Raw genomic sequence first — 21,690 nt, forward strand, 5'->3', positions numbered from 1 at the left:
CCCCCTCCTAGTAGGCACCGCGCATCTCCAGCACCGCCCCCTCCCTCCCCCCCGCCACCCGTGCGCCCTTGCCCCAGCCAGGCCCAGATGGGAGGAGACAAAGGGTTTGGGGGACTAAGCACTTGGATTCTCCAGGTCGGGCTAAAAGGCCCAGACCGCGGTTTGGAGGGATCTGGGGGGAGGCCAGGTAGCCTTAACTGGGGCGTCGGGGGCGTGACGAGGTCCAGCCCCGCCGCAGGGGGAGGGGCCCCTCCTGAGCCACTGCCCGCCGTGGCCCCTCCCCTCCGGGAGCCGGGCGGGAGTCCCGGGCCCTGATTGGGCGGCGCCGCGGGCCGCGCAGCACGACCAATGAACGCGGGCGGGGCGCAGCGGCCGGCGAGGGAGGGAGAGCTGTCTGGAGCCGCGGCGCGGGCGGTCTGAGCTCCGCGATCCCAGCCCGGGGAGAGGCGGGTGGGGCGGGGCGCGAACCTCGGGAGCGAGCCTGGTCGCCCGCCCGGCCGGCCGCGGAGACTGTCGCCAGGCGCCGAGGTAGGGGTCGGTGGGGAGGGGACCTGGGGCGGGGAGCGGGAGGGGACGAACGCCTGAACGTCTGCTCGGAGCCTGTAGGGAAGAGGGATGGTCTACGAGGCCGCGTCTAACGAGGGCCTCCGGGACCGCATTGGTGCGGGGATCCTCCCCCCTTTTGGGGGGCCGGATCTACGAGGTACCTCCCGGAGCCCGCTTCTATCTGCGCCGGCAGCCTGGACCGCATCTATGCGGGCACTCCGCCATCTGCGTCGCTTCCCCAGCTCTAGCCTGCGGGGCTGCGTTCATACCCGGCGCACTACCCACCCCCGCCCCAGCCGTGGGTGGGAGGCCGTGTCTCTGCAGAGTGGGCCCAGACCTGTGCACCCACGTGTGGATCAGTGCGGAGTGCTCCTCCTACACGGCTCTCCGCTGAGTCTTCCTGCAAAACCTGGGGAGAGGCGGGGTGGGGGGTGGGGTTCTGGATGAATGGGACAGATGTGGCGTGTGGCTTTAGCTGCGCAGTAGTCCCCCTGGATGGGGCCGGGGTGGAGGGGTTGGAAGAAGCGGGCACTGCGGCTTCAGGGGCCTAACAGGCACAGAATTGGTGGCTCGAATAGTGCACACGTGCGCGGGGACCTGTGTGTGGTGTTTGGAGGTGGGTGTGCGTGTCACGTGGACACAGGAGTGTGCCTGTGTGTCTGAGGGGAGCGCATGACTGGATGGAGTGGTGTGTGAGGGCCGATCACATGGACGTCGGCGTGCGACGTCGGTGTGCGCATCTCTGGGGGTATGTGTGTGTCTGGAGGGTGCAGAGGTGTGTAGAAAAGGTTATGCCCCAGGTCCCAGGACTGTGCCTTTGTGGGTGCATATGGGGCTGTGTATCTGCCAGGTGGGCCAGGGCATCAGGAGGATCACAACACTCGTGTCCTTGAGGATGCACTGGCCCCCACACAGCCCTCACTCCTTCATGCAGCAGGTACAGATTGAGCACCCACTGTGTGTCAGACCATGTCCTAGGCTCACAGACTCTGGGGACCCTTGCCTCCTCCTTGGCCTCTCACCCTCAGTCCCCACAGCGGGCAGGGGGATCATTTTAAACCTCATCCAACTGGGTCATTGCCCTGCTCAGAACCATCCTCTGGTTTTTGAGGCCTCCTGGTCTCTGTCCACAAACCCCTCCAAAGTCAAGCCCTGAGTCCCAGGCTGAAAATGGCTGTCTGTCATGCACAGTGAGAACTTCCATCCTCTCCCCTCTGAAATCCTTACTCAGTGGTCATGAAAGAGCTTACATACCACCTCCTCCAGGAAGCCTTCCCTTGGGCCAGGCACAGCAAATGGCTGGGCCTTCTTATCCAGGTGTAACTCTGCTCGCCCGGGTACCTCTCACGCGCAGAACCCCACTCCAGCAACATTAGCCGCTTGCTGTTCCTCAGACTGTGAGCACTATCCCGCCTCACAGCCTTTGCAGGTGCTGGTTCCCCTGCTGCAGTGCCCTTCCCAGCTGTGCACACTGCCTGCCTCCTCACTTCCTCCAGCTTCTACTCACATTCTACAGAAAGGCCTTTCTGACCACACTATAAATAGTACCCCCCAGCCCCTACCCTTGATTCCCCTTACATGACTGTATTTTTCTCCATAGCACATACCACTTGACATATATCATCTGTTAATTACTGCCTTTCTTGTGTATTGCTTCTTGCCCCTACTAGAAATTAAACTGCCTGGAAGCAGGGACTTTGTCTTTGTGCTTCACTGTTTTATTTCCCAGCACCTAACATGGGAGGTGCTTATGGGATGTTTGTTGCATGGATTTGCATCCCAGGAGTCTGTGTCTCTGGTTGCTCCCTACCCTGTGAGCTCCCTGTCTGAGGCTAGGTCTGCTCTTCTTCTGTCCTCCAGATTCCAAGTTCCTGGAAGGCCAGGTGTGGGAAAATTGTGACCACATTTGCGTGTTAGAAATACTCCCTCTAGCAACTGGTGTGGAGGAGGGTGTGGGGTGGGGTCAGGGTATGAGCCTGGAGGTGGGGAGACTGTGTGGCAGAAGCAGTGGGAAAGAAAAGCAGAGGCCTAAGTCCTAACTTAGTGGCCTCACCCAGCAGTGGGGAGATCAAGGAGGGCTCCCAGAGGAGGAGACATCTGAGCTATCCTCCAGCAGCAAAATAGAGGGAGGTGTGTCCCTGGCAGAAGGCACAGCTTGTACACGGCTTCTGGCAGCAGAACAGAGTCTGCAGTTTGGGAAGCTGCGAGTGGCGTGATGCAGCCAGAGTAGAGAGTAAGTGTGGGGCTAGGGGAGCAAGGATGGGCGAAAGGGAGAAGATGGGCTCCCGGGTTTCTGGAGAACTGGGAGGATGACGGTACTTTTACCTCTGCAGCAGGCAGAGGAGGAAGGGCAGTCTTGGGGGAAATGCTATGTTGAATGGGAACCCTGTGGGTCTGAGCTGCCCAGGAACATGGTGGGCAGGAGGCAGCTGGCTGGAAAGAATTGGGCTGGAGGTACAGACCTGGTGTGGAAGATGAGGAGGGGCAGAGATAGAGGGTGATGCCTGGAGACCATCAGCCAAGACGTGCTGAAGATGCACTGAGGGTTGCCATGCCAAATTGGGTACAGAGCCCACCTCAGTGCTTGGGGCCCCTCCAGGGATGATGGGAGGGGCGTCCTCACAGTAGGCATCCTCAAGCATGACTTGGCACTAGATGCCTGGGCCTCCCTCAAGGAGAACTGAGTCATCCCGGGCGGAGGCAGGAGCTGCAGAGGGTACCCGTTGCCAGGGCTGTCCAGACACTTGTCAAGAGCATAAGCACAGCACCTGTGAGGCAGCCTGGCGATGTCAGCGCGACCTTCTGTGTCTGGCCTGGATGGCTAGATCGCCTCCTTGTAGCTTCCCCTTCTGGCCAGTTTTTGGATGGCCAGGCCATGTCCTCTCTGCCTGGATGGTAGGGGCCGCTCAGCCTGGCCCTGAGATTCACAGCAGCCTTCCGGAATTCAGAGTGAGGTCTGAGTGGTGCCTGAAATCATCCCAGGAGGGGCTGCTTGAACATTTGGACAAGAGCAGGGTCTGCCTGCTCTCTCCTGTCTGGGCCTCCTCCGAGCGACCCACGTAGGGGGGGCACATCCTGAGGAGGAGGCCAGGCCAAGCAGGCATCTGGAACCAGGGTCTGCACGCTGGAAGTAGCCAGACACCTGGGGGTGGGGGGCATAGCCTGAGGGGGTTAATGTGCCAGGCCATCCTGGAGCCAGGGGGCAGATATGGGGTTCTACACTGTACATCAAGGCTCTCTATCTTGGTGGCTTCTGGATGTAGACACATCCTAGCCCCGTATCACTCGGGGCACGGACTGCTTCTCTGTCCACGATCTCATCTACTTCCTTCTATAGCCCTGGGAGTTGGCAGGATGGCAGCCTCCTGCTTGATTCACATGCGAGAAAACGGAGGCCCCAAGAGTCTCAGTGACTTTTCCAAGGCAACACAACCCAAGTCTGGGAGGACAGGATTAGGGTAGCTTTTCCCAGTGAGAGAGGGCCTGAGTCTGGTCATTCTTGGCTACGGGACCGGGCTGGTCCCTGGGAGGCTCTCCATGCCCATAGAGTCCATGCTGGGCCATGAGCCTGGGGTCCTAGCCTGTCTGTCGGTCCTTCTATTTGCCCATGTAGCCCCTAGTTGCCTACCCAGTCAGTTTCAACAAAGTGTCTACCGAGGCCTCAGCTTGGGGAGGACCCTGAGAGCCCCCCTGGGTGGCCCCTCAGAGAGGGGTGGCACCTGCCCAGGACACACAGCCCAGCCTGGTGGACAGGTGACCATGTGGGAAGTTCAGACTTGACCTTCTGAGATCAGGTGTCCATGCAGACCCCACCCTGCATTCTGGAGCTCATGTACAGGAAGACTAAAGGCACCCAGTGCACATTAACACATTTACACACCTACACACCTGTGTAGACCACACCGCTAGAGTTCTGTCCCCATGCAGATGCGCTTCTCTGTGTGGACTTTTCCACCCCTGCCCCCCACAGACGCACACCGTGACCCCAGTCCACATCCCTGCTTGCACACGTTCTCTCATGTGTGGACACATGCCCTCAGATGCATATCCTCAGGTGCTAGGCCCCGTCGCCTGGACATGAGGCTGGAACTTGGGGCCTCCCCACTGCCTCCTGCGCAGACATGCTTAGTCACCTGAATTTGATCCAGGCAGGAGGGAGGGTGGAGGGCCTGACGTCAGCCTTCATAGCCGCCTTATGCCGCCTGCACATCCATCTGGGCCACAGCGTGTCCTAGGCAATTGCAACAACAGCTGCACAACAACTCACTTTTACGGAGCTTCCCCAGTGGCAGACTCAGGCCTAAGCCCGGTATGGGTAGTGTTCACACCTTTTCACCCCATGACTACCCAGTGAGGTGAGACTGCTCTTAGCCCCATTCCATAGATGAGGAAAACTGGGGCGCAGAGGTTGAAGTCACCGGCCCATGGGCCCACACCAGGAAGAGATGGAGCCTGCAGCCTGGCTTTGGAGCCTGGGCCCTTAACCAGGGAACAGGACCCCAGGTTGGAGGAGAGGGACTTCTGCCTTGACTCACTGTGGGAGCCTGGGCCCATCCTTGGCCCTTGCTGGGCCTCACTTTCCCATCTGAGAAAAGGGAAGGAAGGGAATTAGAGGAGGATGGCTTCTTGCTGGGATAACAGCTTCAGGGAAATCATATGCAAACTGTATGGGCCAGGGCCACCTGTGGCCTCTGCCCATCTGGAGGCTGCAGAGCAGAGAGCTGGAGCTCCTGATACTGATTCACTCCCTACCATGGACTGGGGCCCTGGGCTTGTTGGGGTCCCCTTTCTGAGGCTGCTTTCCCATGTCTATTGGGGACAGCACTATAATGATCACTATGGCAACCACTCATTCATTCAACATATATTTGTTGAGCTCCTACCATGTGCCCGGTACTGCGGCAGATACCAATAATCTTATGGAGACAAGGCAGACAAGAGCCCTAATCTATGTATTTTATATTCCAGTAGAAGGAAAGGGGGGCCTATATGGGGTGACGGTGAGGGGCAGCAGGATGGTCCATCTCCAAGGAGCAGTGGAATGGGCCAGCCAGGCTTGGAAGGCTCCCTTCAGCCTTGGCTTCCTCCTTCCTGCAAGTGGCCTGGTTCCTAAAGCCTCCCTGATACATCAACTGCATTCACTGCCCCGCCCCCCCATCTCTTTTAGGGAGGACTCCTTGATGCCTCAGCCCTACTCACCTTCCTCACCTCCTTTGGAGAGGCCTTCCTGATGTTCTAGCCCTACCTGGCTCCCTCACCTCCTCCAGGGAGGTCTCCCTGATGTTCCAGTCCTGTTCATTCTCTCATTTCCTCCAGGGAGGCAGCCTGGATGCTCTAGGCTCATCAGCTGCCCATTCCTCTAGGTCCAGCCTTCATGTCTTTTCCTATTGCCAGTCTGGATTCCCTTCCCCCTTCCTTTCTGTGTGTCAACATCAGCTCTACCACCTTTGGGTTTCTACTCAATTCAACACACTGTGTGCCAAGCACAGGGGTTCTGGATGACACCCTTGCCCACTACCCATCTCTAAGCCTTGTTGTGGCCCTAGGGAATCTGAGAAGGTCCTGCATCAGAGTACAGAGGGAGAGACTGAGGCTCAGAGTCAGGAAGGAGCCTGCCTCAGACCCCACAGTAGGTTGGCAGACAGGATTGGAACCCAGTCCAGGATCCTCTGTGGCCAGTGGACTCTAGTGAGCCCTACCTCCTTGACACCTGTCAAAGCAAGGTGATGGGGGAACAAGGGCTATGTTCTTAAAGTCACTGTGTGAGTACAGAGGAAGTTAGCACCAGACAGGAAGGGCAGAAGGTCAGGAGTCCACTCATTTCCTTTTCCTTAGAAGATGCTGAGTCTGGCCCAGGAAGGAGGAGGGGCATTGGGCTGGGGTGGGGCAGAGATGGAGTCCCAGTCTGAGTGTCAGGATTCAGCCTGGGGTCAGGGTTCTGCCCAGGGTTGTGGTTGAAGGGGAGGGCTGGGGCTGGGGTCGGACATTGGTTTGGGGTTCAAGCTGGGCCCAGTCCTTAGCCTGGGGCCTGGTTTGGGACTCAGAATGCAGTAGGGTCAGGGTGGGTGTAAGGCCAGGCCATGGAGAGCATTTCGGCGTGCGCAGCTGTGACAAATATTTTAGGCACACAAATAAATTGGAAGGAAAAAACCAGGAAAAATAAGGAATGACCCGTTAGTTTAGTGGAGTTTCTCTTAACAGCCACCAAAGCAGCAGCTCCTCCCTAATGGACCCTGTCGTAGGCTACAGACTCCGCTGGGGCAGGAAAGGGAGTCATGGGGGATGGCAGACTTGCTCGGTGGTCCTGGAGAGACCTTCCTGGAGGAGATATGTGACTGGCTTGGAGTACCAGGGAGGCCTCTGCCTGACCAGCACCCAGCTCAGCTTCCAGCAGCAAGACTGGAATGCTCTGCAGTCAAGGGTGGGGCTGGTGAGTCACTGGGCTGTCTGCTGGATGGGGCCTGAGCTGACCCTGGACTCTGTTTCTCCCAATGCTGCTGGGCCTCTCTGTCCGGACTCCAGAATATCAGCTTCTCCCTGCTTCCCTGTGAAGCCGGCAAGGCAGACATGACCATCCCTGTTTTACAGATGGGGATACTGAGGTCTAGAGGGCCGCGATGCAGCAGAGCCAGATGAGCTCCCGGAATTCCTTTAGTTAGTAGGGACAGACCTGACTTTGGATGCTGGCAACTCAGGCAGAGGGATCAGGTAGGGCAGAATCACGGAGGTGGGACCTAAGGGTTGTGGCTACAATGGGAGAAGGGCCTGGAAATCTGACCTCCATACCCTGTGGCCAGCATTGAAGCTTTCTCTGTCCTCTCTTCTCAGGTTCCCAATAAGGCTGCACAGAGGACCCCCTTAACTGTGGCAATGGAGCGGGGCCCAGCAGTCTGCTGCCAGGACCCCCGGGCAGAGCTGGTGGAACGAGTGGCAGCCATTGATGTGGCCCACTTGGAGGAGGCAGGAGGTGGCCCAGAGCCTGCCAGAAATGGTGTGGACCCTCCGCCAAGGACCAGAGCTGCCTCCGTGATCCCCGGTGGTGCTTCAGGACCCCCCCTAGGCCGGCCCAGCCTCTCAGCTAGGAAGTTCTCCCTGCAAGAGCGGCCGGCAGGAAGCTGCCTGGAGGCCCACGCTGGGCCTTATGCCACAGGGCCTACCAGCCACATCTCCCCACGGGCCTGGCGGAGGCCCACCATTGAGTCCCACCACGTGGCCATCTCAGATGCAGAGGTTGGTGGGGCAGAGCTAGGGGGTCCCCGTGAGCTTCTCGGTGAAGATGCTTTTCTTTCCCGGCCCCTGCCACACAGCTGCCTGGCCTTTGCTTTTGCATACCCCCCAGAGTTGAAGAGCCTGCTGTCTCACAATATGCCTCTTCCCACCAGGGGAGCTCCGACTGAGCCAGTCACTGCCTCCTACAAGTCCCACCATTCCTACCCTTAGGCCAGGCCTCAGAAATAGGCCCCTCCCTTGTCCCCCAAGAAGTCCTCTTAGAGATTTGAAGATAGGTAGTATGTCTGCCCTCCCTACCATGAGTCTAACCCAGCTTTAGCCCCCCACTTCTAATCCTGCTTCTTAGAGTCTCCTCTGACTCAGAAGCTGCCAGTGTGTTTCCAGCCTCTGTTCTTGCTTCTGTTTCTCTGTCCCACTGGCTCTGTCCTTGCCACTTAGATCTGAAAGTGAGTCCTAGTACCGAGCGAGCGATCTACCGATTGCAGAGCCTGGGCTTTTTATGCCTGAGTGGGGACTCTGGTCTCTTGTCCCTAAGGCTCTCCTCATCTTTCTTGTCCATGCAGCCAAGACCTTGCATTTAGCTGCTTCTAGAAATACTTGCTCATGTGTTTCAAACAGATGAAGGTCTCCCAGACGCCAGCGCTCAGGCAGGAATCAGGGCATTTTTCCTTCACCGCTCCCTAGGCAGTAAAGTACAGCCATGGCTCACCATTCATGTTTGCAAACACCATCCAAGGCCTCTTGTCACTTTTGATGGCATGGACACCGCCACGTTTCCCCCCATCCAGACTTGAAAGGTTGATGAGATGTGGGGTCTGAGAGTGAGGGGCCCAGAGCCAGGATTGGGCCCTGAACAGGCTCCTGAGGTGGGATCCACACTGCCTCTGGGTCAAACTTTACCTGATGTTCCCCTCTTCCTCCCCTCCCCCCCACCCCCAGGACTGTGTACAGCTGAACCAATACAAGCTGCAGAGTGAGATTGGCAAGGTAGGACTGGGGCAGGCGGTGGGGACTTTTCTCTTGAGGCTTTGTGGAGGCAGCCTCTCAGGATCCTCTGCTTGACAGTTCCTTCTCCCCTGGGAATGTGAGGCAGAGCCAGAAAGCCCCCAGCTTAGAGGTGAAGAGAGTTTTGTCCTCTAGGAGGTATCCAGGGAGGGGTGGGAAATAATTCCCCATTCCTGATTCCTTAGTTTTTGATGGAAGACAAAGAGGGACTGAGGGAGCATAGAGCTGTGTTGAGCCCGGCAGAGGCAGTTCCCGGGGCGCAGGAACCCTCTCCCTGTCTGCCAGAAACGTATGCCTGCTGGGGGCCAGCTGGTGGTGGGGGTGGTGGTGGGCTGTGGAGGGAGGGGGCCGGAGCTGTTCGGGCTGCCCATTCCCTGAGCTAGTCCGGGGTGGGGCTGACCAGTGCGTATTTCCAGGGTGCCTACGGCGTGGTGAGGCTGGCCTACAACGAAAGTGAGGACAGGCACTATGTGAGTCTGGGGATGGGAGGGAGGTGTTGCCCCGGGCCCGGCCCCAGAAGCCTGGGAAGTGGGACGCTGCTGTGCTGGGAAGACCGAGGACAAGGTTGCCTCTAGGGGGCGTGAGCTCCTGTCCCTAAGGGTATGCTTAGTAAAAGGAGTAAGCTTCTTGACCCTGAGAATATGCCCGCAGAGGCTGGGCCCCTCTGAGGGGAGAGCTCCAGAAAGGCTTATTGGGGAAACAGGGGGAAGACCTAGACTCAGATGTGGCCACTTCCTAACCCGGCTTACCCACACACCTAGGCCACACCTTCAGCTCTGGTGGCAGTCACCAAGTGTTCCTTTCTGGACCTCTATCCACATATAACCATCCTGTTCCACCAGCTCCTGGTGGCTACCCACAAGTGACATTTCTGCCCCTCCCTCCTCAGGCAATGAAAGTTCTTTCCAAAAAGAAGTTACTGAAGCAGTATGGCTTTCCACGTATGTATCTGCTGGGTCCTGTGCTTGGGAGCTCCTTGCCTGGGGCCAGAGAAGGAGGGGACCTCGGTCCCTAGCTAGTTTTTTTAGGGCTGGGGTAGAGGTGGGGACAGCATGAGCAAAGGCCTGGTGGTGGGAATGTGCTTGGTGGGTCGGTCTTATAAGATTCTTGCTTGAGGCTGGTTGCAGGGCCATGATGAGGCCCAGCCTCCTGCAACAGGGGCTTGACTCACCTTCCTGGTCACAGGTCGCCCTCCTCCAAGAGGGTCCCAAGCCACCCAAGGAGGACCAACCAAGCAACTGCTGCCCCTGGAGCGAGTGTACCAGGAGATTGCCATACTGAAGAAGCTGGACCATGTGAATGTGGTCAAGCTGATTGAGGTAGGAAGCAGTGGTGAGTGGCTGGGAACTCGTGCCCAAGTCCTGTGCTTAGGAACACTCAGCGCAGACCTAGGGCTCTCACTGCAGGAGTAATGTGGCTAAGGCCTCCAAAGACAGAGCTAGACTTGGGGTGGGGGCTATAGGGAGGCTTCAGGGGTCAGTTTAGGCTGGTCTGGGATGTTCTCAAGGTCTCGGTGAGGTTAAGGGGCTCAGGGTTGAGGGTCCGTGATTTTTGAGGCCTCGTCTATCTGGTGCCTGCACAGTTCCTGCTCCATTGTCTGGGGTCACTGCAGAGCATCCTGGGGGTACTGGTGAGTACAAGGAAGTCTGGGGCTCCCACCCCATGCCTCCCCCACCCGTACTCCCATGTCTGTTCCCTCTGACTAGGTTTTGGATGACCCAGCTGAGGACAATCTCTATTTGGGTAAGTGACTCAGCTCATTCCCAAAGCAGCTTACCTGGGGTCAGTCCGAGGGCTCCCCAGGGACACACATGAACTTCAGATGGGCTGTGTGAACATGTTCTCAAGCCCTGGATTCCCTTGCCTATCCCTGCCAACCCAGGCTTAGAATATCAAGTTAGATTCAACAAATATTCCTAAGCCCCCACTCCACTAATCAGAGAGACAGTGGATCAGGTAGATGCAGGAAGCAGGCTATGGGATATGGGTTCCCAGACCCTGTCTGATAGTTCTGTGCCTCAGTTTCCTCACCTGTAAAATGGGGACAATGTATCCACCTCATAGGGCTGATATGAGGAGTAAATGAGTCATTATATACAAGATTGTTGTTAATGTTAATTTCATGGCTGGGTTTAGAGGCCCTGAAAAGGGGCAGACAGAACACTGGCTTAGGAATTAGGGCCAAGGCTTTAGTCTTCACTCCCTGTCCTACCTGCCTATCTGCTATGACCTTTGGGAAAATTCCTGACCCTTCTCCAAGCCTCAGTTACCTACCCCCTTCCCAGAAAAGGAATCCATGCTGAATCAGATGAGGCAGATCCATAGTAAAACTACTCTCACCCATTTACTTCCTCTGATACCCTGGGACCCTTGTCCCATCCCTCCCTCAGGTATGCTTGGATGCCTGATCCTCTCCTATCTTCCAGAACACGGGAGGGACCTTGGCATCACCTACTTTGCTAGCCTGGCTGCACCTTACTTACTTTTTCTTTTCTTTTCTTTCAGTGTTTGACCTCCTGAGAAAGGGGTGAGTTCCCCTTCCCAGTCAGGCAGGCCAAGTCTAATCCAGGCCTTCTTTTCCCTCCCTGTGTCCCTAATCCCAGGATCCCTACTCTAGGAGAAAGCAGAGGCCAAGGCCCTGCCCTTGGGGAGCTCTAGTCTGGGGGAAAACAAGAGACCGAGAGGACAATTCTTTGAAGTCTGATGGGGGTCAGTGAGGCTGGAACATTCAGTGACTCCTCTGAAAGAGGGGGTGGGTTTTGAGCCAGGCCTTGAAGAACTGGAAAGATTATGAGGGAGGAGAGGGAGAAGAAAGGAGTGTTTCTCAAGCAAATATGTAGAGATGGGGCTCTAACCTGGATTCAAATCACAAACAGTTCTTTCAGCTTTACAAGTTTATGAGTTGGGTGGGTGGGACTCCATTTGCTGCCATTTACAAGAGGGGAAGCTGAGGTTCAGAGTGGGAAGTGGCTTGCCCAAGGTCACACAGTTCCAATTCATGTCTGCCCTATTTGGCCTTCCCAGGGTATTTGCAAAGCAGCAGACATGGGGTACTGGGCACAGGCCTGGGTGGACCAGAGGCCCTAACTGTCCAGACCTTGAATATAGGCTACGTATGGCTTGTGATTTGTCTCTCTGCGGGGAGTGGGGGTGCTAAGAGTAGCATCCTTCTCAAGATTCAGAAGCTTTCAAATATTTTTGACCTTCATATGTTTTACATTGCCATCCATATCTGTAAATGAAACCAAAGTTTTACAAAACATTGCATATCTTTATTACATGGGATATACTCTGATAATTCTACTTCATTAGAGAAACAAAGCATTAGCTAACCACTAAGAGGATTTCATGACCCTCTATTAGGTCTAGACCTACAGTTTGAAAAACGCTACTCTGAATGACATCTTTGTAACAGTTCGGTTATGAAAAATTAAGTACTTAGAAGAAGGAATACCGAGCCAATCAGAAATTAAGATAAAGCGAATTTGAAATTATAATGATTGTAAAGGAATATTGGGTCTGTGTGTGTTTTAAGTGTTTCATTATATGGGAGAACCAGCTAATGTCTTGGGTTCTGGGGAGCAGTTTGGGCATAGAGGGCTCGCGGGGAGTCCCGAGGGGCCTAAATGGCCCAGCCCCTATCCCGCTTCCCCAGCTAGTCTGCTTTTACTCATTCTGATTCGGCTCAACACTGCTCCTCCCCACCCTTCCTGTAGGCCGGTCATGGAGGTACCCAGCGACAAGCCCTTCCCGGAGGAGCAAGCTCGTCTCTACCTGCGGGACATCATCCTAGGCCTTGAGTACTGTGAGTGAGGGGCTGCGTGCCCCCGGAGCAGGGGTACAGAGGAGGGAGACACCGGAAGGGGTGGGGCCCAGGCTGAGCTAGCGCTCGGCAGTTCTTGTCTGTCAGCGCGGATCTACCAATCAGCTCCATGTGGGGGCGTGGCGTGGGCTGGGGGCGGGGCCTAGCAGCTCCTGTGGGAAGGGGAAGGGAGTGGTGGCCGACTTCCCTGGATGCCTGGATGCCTGGATGCGTGCGGGTTGCCTCGCGTGGCTAGTCACCATCAAGTCGGGCTGTGCCTGGGGTGTTCTCTGTATCTCTTCTGCTGAGTAGTTCTTAGCCAAGGCCTAACCTGTGCACGGGGCCTCAAGAGATGTAGGAAGGGAGAGATTTACATCGGCTCTCTGTGCTGTCACGGGTCCTGTGGGTGCGGAAGGGTGTGTTTACTGTGAGGTCCGAGGGTGTGTTTACTGTTTACAGTCCGTGGTGAGAGCTCAGGAGGGAGGATGTTAGCATGGCCTCTCTCTCTGGAACGCACTTATTCATTCATTCATTTGCTTCGCTTACTGCATTCTTATAGGAGTACCTGCTAAGGGACAGCTAGAGGCAAGGAGATGACAAAGACCCGGATGGGAACTCCGGGATCTCACAGCCTCGTGGAAGGAACGAGAAACGAAGCAGGCAGCTATAGTGCAGTGCCTGCTAAGGCTGGAGAGGCCCACGGCTGTCAGAGCACTGAGGGGAGGCTTCCTGGAGGAGGCCACTTGTGACAGGGTCCTGAAGGATAAGTAGGAGTTCGCTGGCCAGGCTTGAGGGACGATGGATGGGAGCGAGTATGCGGAGCAGAGCCTAGCAGAGGCACAGCGGGCAGTGGGCATGTCCTATTTGAGAATGGGGAGAAGTAAAGTCTGGCTGAAGCCTGGCCCTGAGGGTGGTGAAACATGATGCTGGGAAGCTATTCAAGCCACACCAGGAGGGCTTTCCTGACTTTATCCTGTCAGCATTGTCAGCCCCTGAGGGCTTTGAGAAGGGAGGGGCATGACAGGATTTGCATCTTAGAAAGCTCTTTCTGGCAGCTGTGTGGTGGCTAAGTAAAGGGCAAAAGGTGGCCAGCTGGTTAGGAAAGAGGCTTTTTCTACAGCCCAAGTGACAGATGGTGAGGCCTGGATCAGGACAGTGTCAGTGGGGAGGAGACATGAAGGAGGTGAGCGGGAACAGCGCTGGATGACTGATTGGCCATGGGGAGGGGAGGGCCCTCAGACACCTAGGTTTCTGGCCTGGTTTGAGGAAGCGGAGTGGTGCCCATCTCTCTAGAATCTTAGCTTGGTTTATCAGGAGCATATTCTCTCCCTGAGTGAACAGGGTGAGGACCTAGCAGAGATGACAGGAACCAGGATTATCTTTCTCTCATTTGAGTCGCTCCAGTGCCCTCTAATTAATACTCTCTTTGTATATATGGGGAAACTGAGACACACAGACAGGAGGGCTTTGCAGATAGTCCCTCTCAAGGGTCTAGACTTATGGGAAGGGGGCATTTCATCCTGGGTGTGAAAAGTGGCAGCCACAACCCTATACCAGGTTGGCTTCCACCCCTTCCTGTCCTGGGCCCTTCCCTTCAGCTGAGGGCCTGCTGTCCTCCATCCTCTGTTCTCCACCCACCACCCAAAAACAAGCTAATCCCATCTGGCTTTTGGTAAAGCCTTATCAAGACCCAGCTAATCATAGTGAAGGGCTTCCCAGAGCCCATTGGTCAGAACCAGGGGCTGGACAGGCAGATGAATGGAGGCACCAGGCACTGAAGGTGTGATTCTGTCCTTGTGATTCTGGTCCTCTAGGGGAGGGTCAAGGCTTCTTGGGGAAGGCTCTGTGGTCAGGGAGCCCGGGCCTGATTCTTAAAGATGGGGCAAGTGCAGCAATGCAGGTATGAGAGCAGTCAGATCTGGAATATAGCTTAGAAGTTGAGCTCATAGGACTTGTTGATGAATAGGATATGGAGTCTGAAAGGGGAGTTGGGGATGATCCTGAGGTTTTTGGCCTGAGCAACTGATAATGTGCCATTAACCGAATAGGAAAGACTAAAGGAGGAACAGGGGTCTTCTGTTTTGTTTGTTTGCGGGGGGAAGGGGGGGTACGTTGCTGACAGAAATCAAGGTCTGAATTAGACGTGTTATTGAGAAATATTGAGATCTACATTGAGATGTCTACTGGATATCCACATGGATAAAGAGCCCAAGTTCAGGGGAGAGGCTAGGGTTTGAGATAAGAATTTGAGACCACTTTCCATGGTCAAATACACAGCCCCTCGAGCCTCTGCCCTCCAGTGGGTGTGTGTCAAATCACTCGTTGCAGCAGGGTCACAGGACCACTGGTTTGGTTGTTACTGTTGTGTGACACTCAGTCCCTTTGCCCGGAGCCTTCCCGCCCTCCAGCTCTCCTCTCCTCTTTCCTCCTGCCCTTTCCATCTCTCCTCCTCTGCAGCATCTTGGGATCTGCTGGTGCAGGGAAAGGTATTTGCCGAGTGGGGAGCCCGTACGTGGGTGGCGTGGGTAGACTTGGTGCCTTCTCTCAGCTGGGTCGTCTCTGGGCATCTCAGCCTTGAGAGGCCCATTTTCCTGGCAGTCCCAGAGTCAGGGAGCAAGGTGAGCGCTCAGCGTCCTGGAGAAGGCTGCTCCTTACCCCCGCCATGTCTATCCCAGCAGTCCCAAGGCCTGGAGTGCCCTCTTTCTCTGAAACCGCTTCAGCCCAAAGTCCCTACGCCTGAGGCGGTATTTCTGCAGGATACTTCACTATTCCACCCTAAGTCCAAGAAGGAAGAACATCCCTGACCAGGTGGGGTGGGGGAAGAGACTGGGGAAATGTTCTGACAGGCTTTGGGACTGCGGATAACATGAGGGAGGGCGAGACATGGCCAGTGGAGAGCCTCCCTTCCCGATTTCCTCCGATAGCCCCCCTCAGCAACAGGTGTCTTGATTGCCACAGAGAGCACTGCATTTGGAGTCCAAAGACTCCTCAGAGTCCAGTCCTAGCTTTGCTTCGAACAGCCTGGGCTGGCCTTGGTCTCTCCACCGCATCGTGGAGCAGAGGGGGCCCTAAAGTCCCTTTCGAGGTCCTCCTGAGACAAGTGTGTGCATGGGCTCCTTCCCACCTAGAGTCTGAGATGGGCTTCCCTGGCCAGGTGAGGGCAGGGGGTGGGGGTGCGGGCTCCAGGCATTGGTCGCCCGCACCAGCACTCAAGCTGCCTCTCTCCGCAGTGCACTACCAGAAGATCATCCACCGGGACATCAAGCCATCCAACCTGCTCCTGGGAGATGACGAGCATGTGAAAATTGCTGACTTTGGTGTTAGCAACCAGTTTGAGGGCAACGATGCTCAGCTGTCCAGCACAGCCGGGACTCCAGCATTCATGGCCCCTGAAGCCATTTCCGATTCTGGCCAGAGCTTCAGTGGGAAGGTGGCTTCTAGGACCTGGGCTGGGTTGGGGTTCAGGCGGACGGGTGGGATAGCCTGCAGTGGGGCCTCGTTTCCAACCTGAGGGTGTCAGGGTCCTTAGGTCTCAGGAGTGAACACTGAACATGGTCCTCTCCTTCCTGTTTGCTTCTTCCTGGGGTCTTGGAAAATCTCCCCAACTTTGGCCTCCTCTCATTTTCCAGCAAAATGGCCCCAGGCCTCCCCTGCAGATACTTTCTGCCCGCTGCTGTGTGCTGAGTGCGGGCCGGGCTGTGAAACAGAGCCCAGACAGCCCAGCTCGCTGTCCTTCTGGAGGTGGTGGAAAAGAGCAGGAGAGCTCATGTTGGGGAAGAAGTTGGAGGCTCCCCTCAGACTCTTTGGAGATGGCAGGGTTTGAACTAGGCCTTGAAGAATGGGGAGGATTTGAGCATGAGGTGGAGTCCAGAAAATGTACGAGAGCACTGAGGGGCACAGGGAAGGGGGCATGACGGGCCTTGGGCAGAGTTTAGAAGGCGGCTTGGGGACTTGGGGTTCCTCCTAACTGCCAGAGGCAATGGGCACAGCTTTCTGAGCAGGGGGCTGCAGTGTATGTAGTGTGTTCCCCTGGGCACATGCCTGTTCTCACCTGCCAAGGAGGCAATGGTTAAGAGGCATCTGGACACGTGTGTGGATGTGGAGCTCAAAAGAGAGGTCAGGGATGTAGATAGAGATTTTTTTAAGAGCTTCTAATTTGGATATAATTCCAAATTTACAAAAAATTGCAAGAATAATACAAAAAAACCCCTCCCATCTATCTTTTTACTCAGATTCACCAATTATTGACATTTTGTCCCATTTACCTTTTCACCATCTCTCCCTATATTTAAGTGATTACATTTTTCTGAACCATTTGAGAGTTAAGTTGGAGACATTATCCTCCTTTATCACTAAATATTTTAGCAGATATTTTCTAAGAACAAGGACATTCTCTTACATAACCTCAGTACGATTATCAAAATTAGGAAATTTATCATTGATACAAGACTAAACGACCTTATTCACGTTTCTTTCTTTTTTTTTTCCTTAAAGATTTTACTTATTTATTTATTTGGGAGAGAGAATAAGAGAGAGAGAGAGAGCACATGAGAGGGGGGAGGGTCAGAGGGAGAAGTGGACTCCCTGCTCGTTCCCGGGACTCCAGGATCATGAGCTGAGCTGAAGGCAGTCGCTTAACCAACTGAGCCACCCAGGCACCCCCCCTTATTCACATTTCATCAGTTGTGTGGATCCTGTCCTTTAATGCCGCGCCCCCCCCCCCCCCTTTTTTTGGTCCAAGATCTGACCCAGGGTTAGTCACAACATTCAGTTGTCACATCTCTTTGTCCTTTAATCTGGAGGATTTCCTCAGCCTTTCTTTGTCTATTCTGACCTTGACATTTTTGAAGAGAACCGTCCTGTTACTTTATGGAATGATGTCAGTTTGCGTTTGTCTGGTGTTCCCTGGTTGGATTTAGATGAGGCATCTGTACCAGGAATATGTAAGTAGACATTGGAGACTCATTCACATATGAGAGAAAGTGGAAACCAGGAGAGGAGATGGGGTTCCAGAAGGGGAAAATGTAGAGAGAGCACATGTTAGAGCCCAGGATATGGGGGAGCTGTGAGGAGCTGTGGAGGTGACCGAAGGCCAGGGCCTTGGTATGAGCAGGGGCTGTTTCTGGTGGCAGAAAGAAGGTAGATGGTGACTTCTCCAGTGGATCATCAGGAAAACGGATGATGAGCTGGTTTAGTGAGTCTAAGTTTAGTACATACGATGGTTTCTGGGGTGCACCATGGGTACAGCTAATGTGACCCTGTAGGTAAAGGTAGTTTTGCATCTGTTGAGTTAGAAATGTATCTGGTTTGGGTCTGTTACAAGGGGACTTGGAAACCCTGAGAGGTAGGGGCCCTGTTCTGGTCATCCCTGTGTCCCTAGTGCTCAGCATAGGGTCAGGCATAGAACAAGTGAGTGGGAGTTATTTGTTGAGTGACTACATGACTGAGGAAGGAGTTCCCCAATATGCCCTCTCCCACAGCCCATGTGAGCTAGGTGAGGGAGGGGTGTTGGTTCGTTTTGGGGGACTGATAGGAGCTGTTTCTTCCTAGGCCTTGGATGTGTGGGCCACCGGGGTCACGTTATACTGCTTTGTCTACGGCAAGGTGAGTGTTGGGTGGGCTGGTGGAGCTGGGCGGGCCCAGTCCCTTGGCACCATGGGCTGGGCCAAGCTGAAGCAGGATGAATGACAGCTGCAGGCCCTTCCTTTGTGTCCTAAAGTAAAGCGACTTTTGAAAGGGCCCACCTGGCTCAGAGAGGACTGAGGGAAAAGCTTTTTTCTGTTTTCTCCCAACCCTTGGGAGGAGATTCACGTGAAGGAGCTCCAGGATAGAAGACATCCCAGCGGGAGGTGTAGATGGTGGTGTGGCCACCTCGCCGCCAGGGCTCTCCCTGTCCTTCTGGCCCTTGATGCCATTCATTCTTTCATTCATTCACACATTCACTCATTCGTTCTACAAATTGTCCTTGCCTTTTGCTCTGGGTCAGGCCGGGCCTTGAGAACCCTCGACACTGACTTAGCGGAAATCGCTGTCCACAGGTGCTCCCCGTCTAGTGACTGCACTGAGAGGCAGGAGGGAACCTCAGTGAGTGTGTTCGCAAACTCCAAGCCCTGGGAGTGGAGGCCGTTCTGCAGGTGGTCATAAGGCCAGTGGGCACATCCAGCCTCATAGTTCCCTCAATGACTCATTTGTTCAGTCAGTGTTTGTTGAGCACCTACTGTGGGCCGGGCCCTGAACAAGTTAGACAAGGTTTCTCCCATCTTAAGGAGCCCAGAGCTGCCCCCCCAACTCTGGCCACACCAAGAGATGGGGTCAGTCCCCCAGGGCAAGTTGAGGCCCTGGGCCTGCATCCTTTGTCTGCTTCTCCACCCAACAGTGCCCATTCATCGATGATTACATCCTGGCCCTGCATAGGAAGATCAAGAATGAGGCCGTGGTGTTTCCTGAGGAGTGAGTTGTCCTTCAAGGGGGCTCCTGCCCACCCCCAGGGAGGCGTGTCTGATTGGTAGCAGAGCATTTGCCCTTTGAAGGCCCCACCCCAGCCTGCAGATCTGGAGGTGGGGGTGCCGCTTCCTGGGAGGGGCCCCTGAGTGGACTGGGCGGAGAGAGGGCAATGGGACTATGGAACAAGGTCTCAGAGACATCTGATTGGATTCCATTGTACAAATGGAACTCTGAGGCCCAGAGTTGGGCCGGAATGGCCCCGGGTCACACGTTCACACTGCGCCTTCTCTCAAGGCTTCTGTGGGGTTAATGGCATCAACCTTACACACACCCTGGAACCACGGGGAGCCTCTACTTTCCTCACTGGGGTAGGAGGGCTTACAAGATAGCAGTGTGCTTCCCCGTATTGTAGATGGAAAATGGATTCAAGAGAGCAGTGTGCCTCCCCGTATTGTAGCTGGAAAATGGATTCAAGATAGCAGTGTGCCTCCCCGTATTGTAGATGGAAAATGGAGGCTCCAGAGGAGAGTGATCGGCGGGTCTGGGATTTGAAGCTACTCCCTCCCCCTTATGACTGAGGCCTCTGAGCCCAGAGGGACTGTATGGAGAGGGCTTCCTGCTCCTCTGTGGCTCTTCTGATTATGGTATTGGCTACCACGGCTGCTTACCTTTCAGGGCCCTTCTGCCATCAAAGTCCCCTGGGCAGGTCAGAAACCAGCCTGGGTTGGTTTGTCCTCAATGACTCCTGCTTTCTTGTGCCCACTCCCAGTCTGGCCCCCAGGCCCTGTTGAGTCTACGTCATCATTCTCTTGACTCCATTGCCACCTGCACCCCTAACTGGTTCTGTCCTCAGCCTTGTCTAGCCACCTTGTCTTTGGTCTCCCTGCTGCCAGCCTCCTTCCAGTCCAGCCCCCACAATCAGGCCAGGGTGACCCTGATAAAGCACGGCATATCTCACCACATCTCCCACTTAAAGTTTTTCTAAGGCTTCACAAAGCCCACATGAAGAGGCCCTTTCCTGGCCCTGGCATTCAAGGACCTCTGCCACCTCCTCCCACGTAGCACTAGCCAACTGAATTCCATCCCTGCTCTATAATTGCCTGTCACTGTACCTTTCCTCCTGCTGGACCCCATGCCAGAGATCTCTTCCTTCCCAGCCGAGGAGTTGTGAAAGGGATTAAGTGTCTAGGACAGCAGAGGGATCCAAGGTCAACAGTCCCAAAAGTGAGTTCCTTCTCTGCAGGCTTGGACAGATGGGCTTCCCAAAAATGTTGGTAGCCAAGAAGCCTGGAGTTTGGGCAGAAATAGTCCAGGCTGATATGGGCTGAGAGTCCTGCCCCACCCCCCCCACTTCCCCTGAGTCTCTCATCCCTGCCCTCACTCTTCTGGGTAGCAATGTGTCAACCCACTAACCTTTCTGAGCCTCAGTTTCTTCCTCTGTCAAATGAGAATCTTTCTTGGCTACCTCCAGGCAGAGGACAGGATAAGATGGAGAGTGGGGCAAAGGCCCCTGGTGTCCCATAAAGTAACTCTTCTCACATTATCCTCACCATCTCTGCTACTAGGGGGTGCCCAGTACCCCTGGGACTGCATTTGTGTTTGTGGCCCCTGCCTCCTGCGGGAGATGGCTTTACTTCCTGTTCAGGAAAGAAGGATATCCATCTACTTGTTCTGAAACTCTCCCCTTCTGCCTTGATATCTTGGGGTATCCCTCTTGCTCTTGAAGAAATGAGGGTTGGGTGTGTCTCTGCCCTGACATGTACTATGCAGGGAATCCCAGAGCAGATGGGGATGGAGAGGTGGGCAGGAAAGAATCCTCAGTAACTATCTCTCCTTCATCTCCTCCCCCCCCCCCCCCTTTAGGCCAAAGGTCAGTGAGGAGCTCAAGGACCTAATCCTGAAGATGCTAGACAAGAATCCTGAAACAAGGATTGGGGTGCCAGACATCAAGGTTGGGGAGCCAGAGGTCTTGGGCTGGGCTGGTTTTGGATACAACAAACAGGCCTCAGTTTCTCCTTCTACAGAGCCCTACACCAAGATACATAGATTATATATTGGGTTTGGATTTGGGGTTTGTGGGCTTTGGGTCCCCTCAAGGCAATTGCTGGTTGAATGCCCGTGGTCCTTTGCTGACTGGGTGTCTGTCTATCTGACCTCTCCCTGCCCTCCCAACTTTACAGTTGCACCCCTGGGTGACCAAGAGTGGGAAGGAGCCCCTTCCCTCAGAGGAAGAGCATTGCAGTGTGGTGGAGGTGACGGAGGAGGAGGTGAAGAACTCAGTCAAGCTCATCCCCAGCTGGACCACGGTGGTAAGGGGGTGAGGGGCAGAAGGCTCCCTTGTCCCGGTAGGGCCTAAGGAGGGCTTTGCCACTGCCTGAGACTTGCTCTGTGCTGGGCCCTGTTGAGGGACAGAGGGCCATCTGGTCGGCCAGCCCCAGTGCTGATCCATACTGAGGCCCTGCTGGAGGGCAGTGGGGAAGGAGGGCATGTTATTCAGCCTCATGGTAAGGAGACCAGGAGACTTGGTGAGGAGAGTGAATGATTTAAAGAAATATACTGCCCTCACTGAGTGTCAACATTCACCATGACTGGAAGAAGCATTTCCTTCCTTCCTTCCTTCCTTCCTTCCTTCCTTCCTTCCTTCCTTCCTTCCTTCCTTCCTT

General features: G+C 55.1%; 1 protein-coding gene across 2 annotated transcripts in view; it reads left to right on the plus strand.

The window, feature by feature from the left end:
- The window catches only part of LOC118025165 (calcium/calmodulin-dependent protein kinase kinase 1), a 47,330-nt gene that overhangs the window by 19,591 nt on the left and 6,049 nt on the right, over positions 1-21,690 (plus strand). Inside the window, exons 1-14 of one of the 2 annotated variants that reach the window (XM_035027494.1) lie at positions 403-528; positions 7,375-7,776; positions 8,716-8,763; positions 9,198-9,251; positions 9,671-9,722; positions 9,967-10,100; positions 10,488-10,524; positions 11,287-11,308; positions 12,498-12,586; positions 15,814-16,013; positions 18,134-18,187; positions 18,960-19,033; positions 20,891-20,978; positions 21,208-21,336. In XM_035027494.1, the coding sequence (XP_034883385.1) occupies positions 7,417-7,776; positions 8,716-8,763; positions 9,198-9,251; positions 9,671-9,722; positions 9,967-10,100; positions 10,488-10,524; positions 11,287-11,308; positions 12,498-12,586; positions 15,814-16,013; positions 18,134-18,187; positions 18,960-19,033; positions 20,891-20,978; positions 21,208-21,336 (1,341 nt within the window). In that variant the 5' untranslated portion in view covers positions 403-528; positions 7,375-7,416. Of the gene's footprint in view, positions 1-402; positions 529-7,374; positions 7,777-8,715; positions 8,764-9,197; positions 9,252-9,670; positions 9,723-9,966; positions 10,101-10,487; positions 10,525-11,286; positions 11,309-12,497; positions 12,587-15,813; positions 16,014-18,133; positions 18,188-18,959; positions 19,034-20,890; positions 20,979-21,207; positions 21,337-21,690 lie in introns of those variants that run through there. The other variant, XM_035027493.1, reaches the window with a different exon arrangement.

This window comes from Mirounga leonina, unplaced genomic scaffold (assembly GCF_011800145.1).
Source record: "Mirounga leonina isolate KUSES-001 unplaced genomic scaffold, KU_Mleo_1.0 Mir_200, whole genome shotgun sequence".
In the NCBI taxonomy this organism is placed as follows: Eukaryota; Metazoa; Chordata; class Mammalia; order Carnivora; family Phocidae; genus Mirounga; species Mirounga leonina.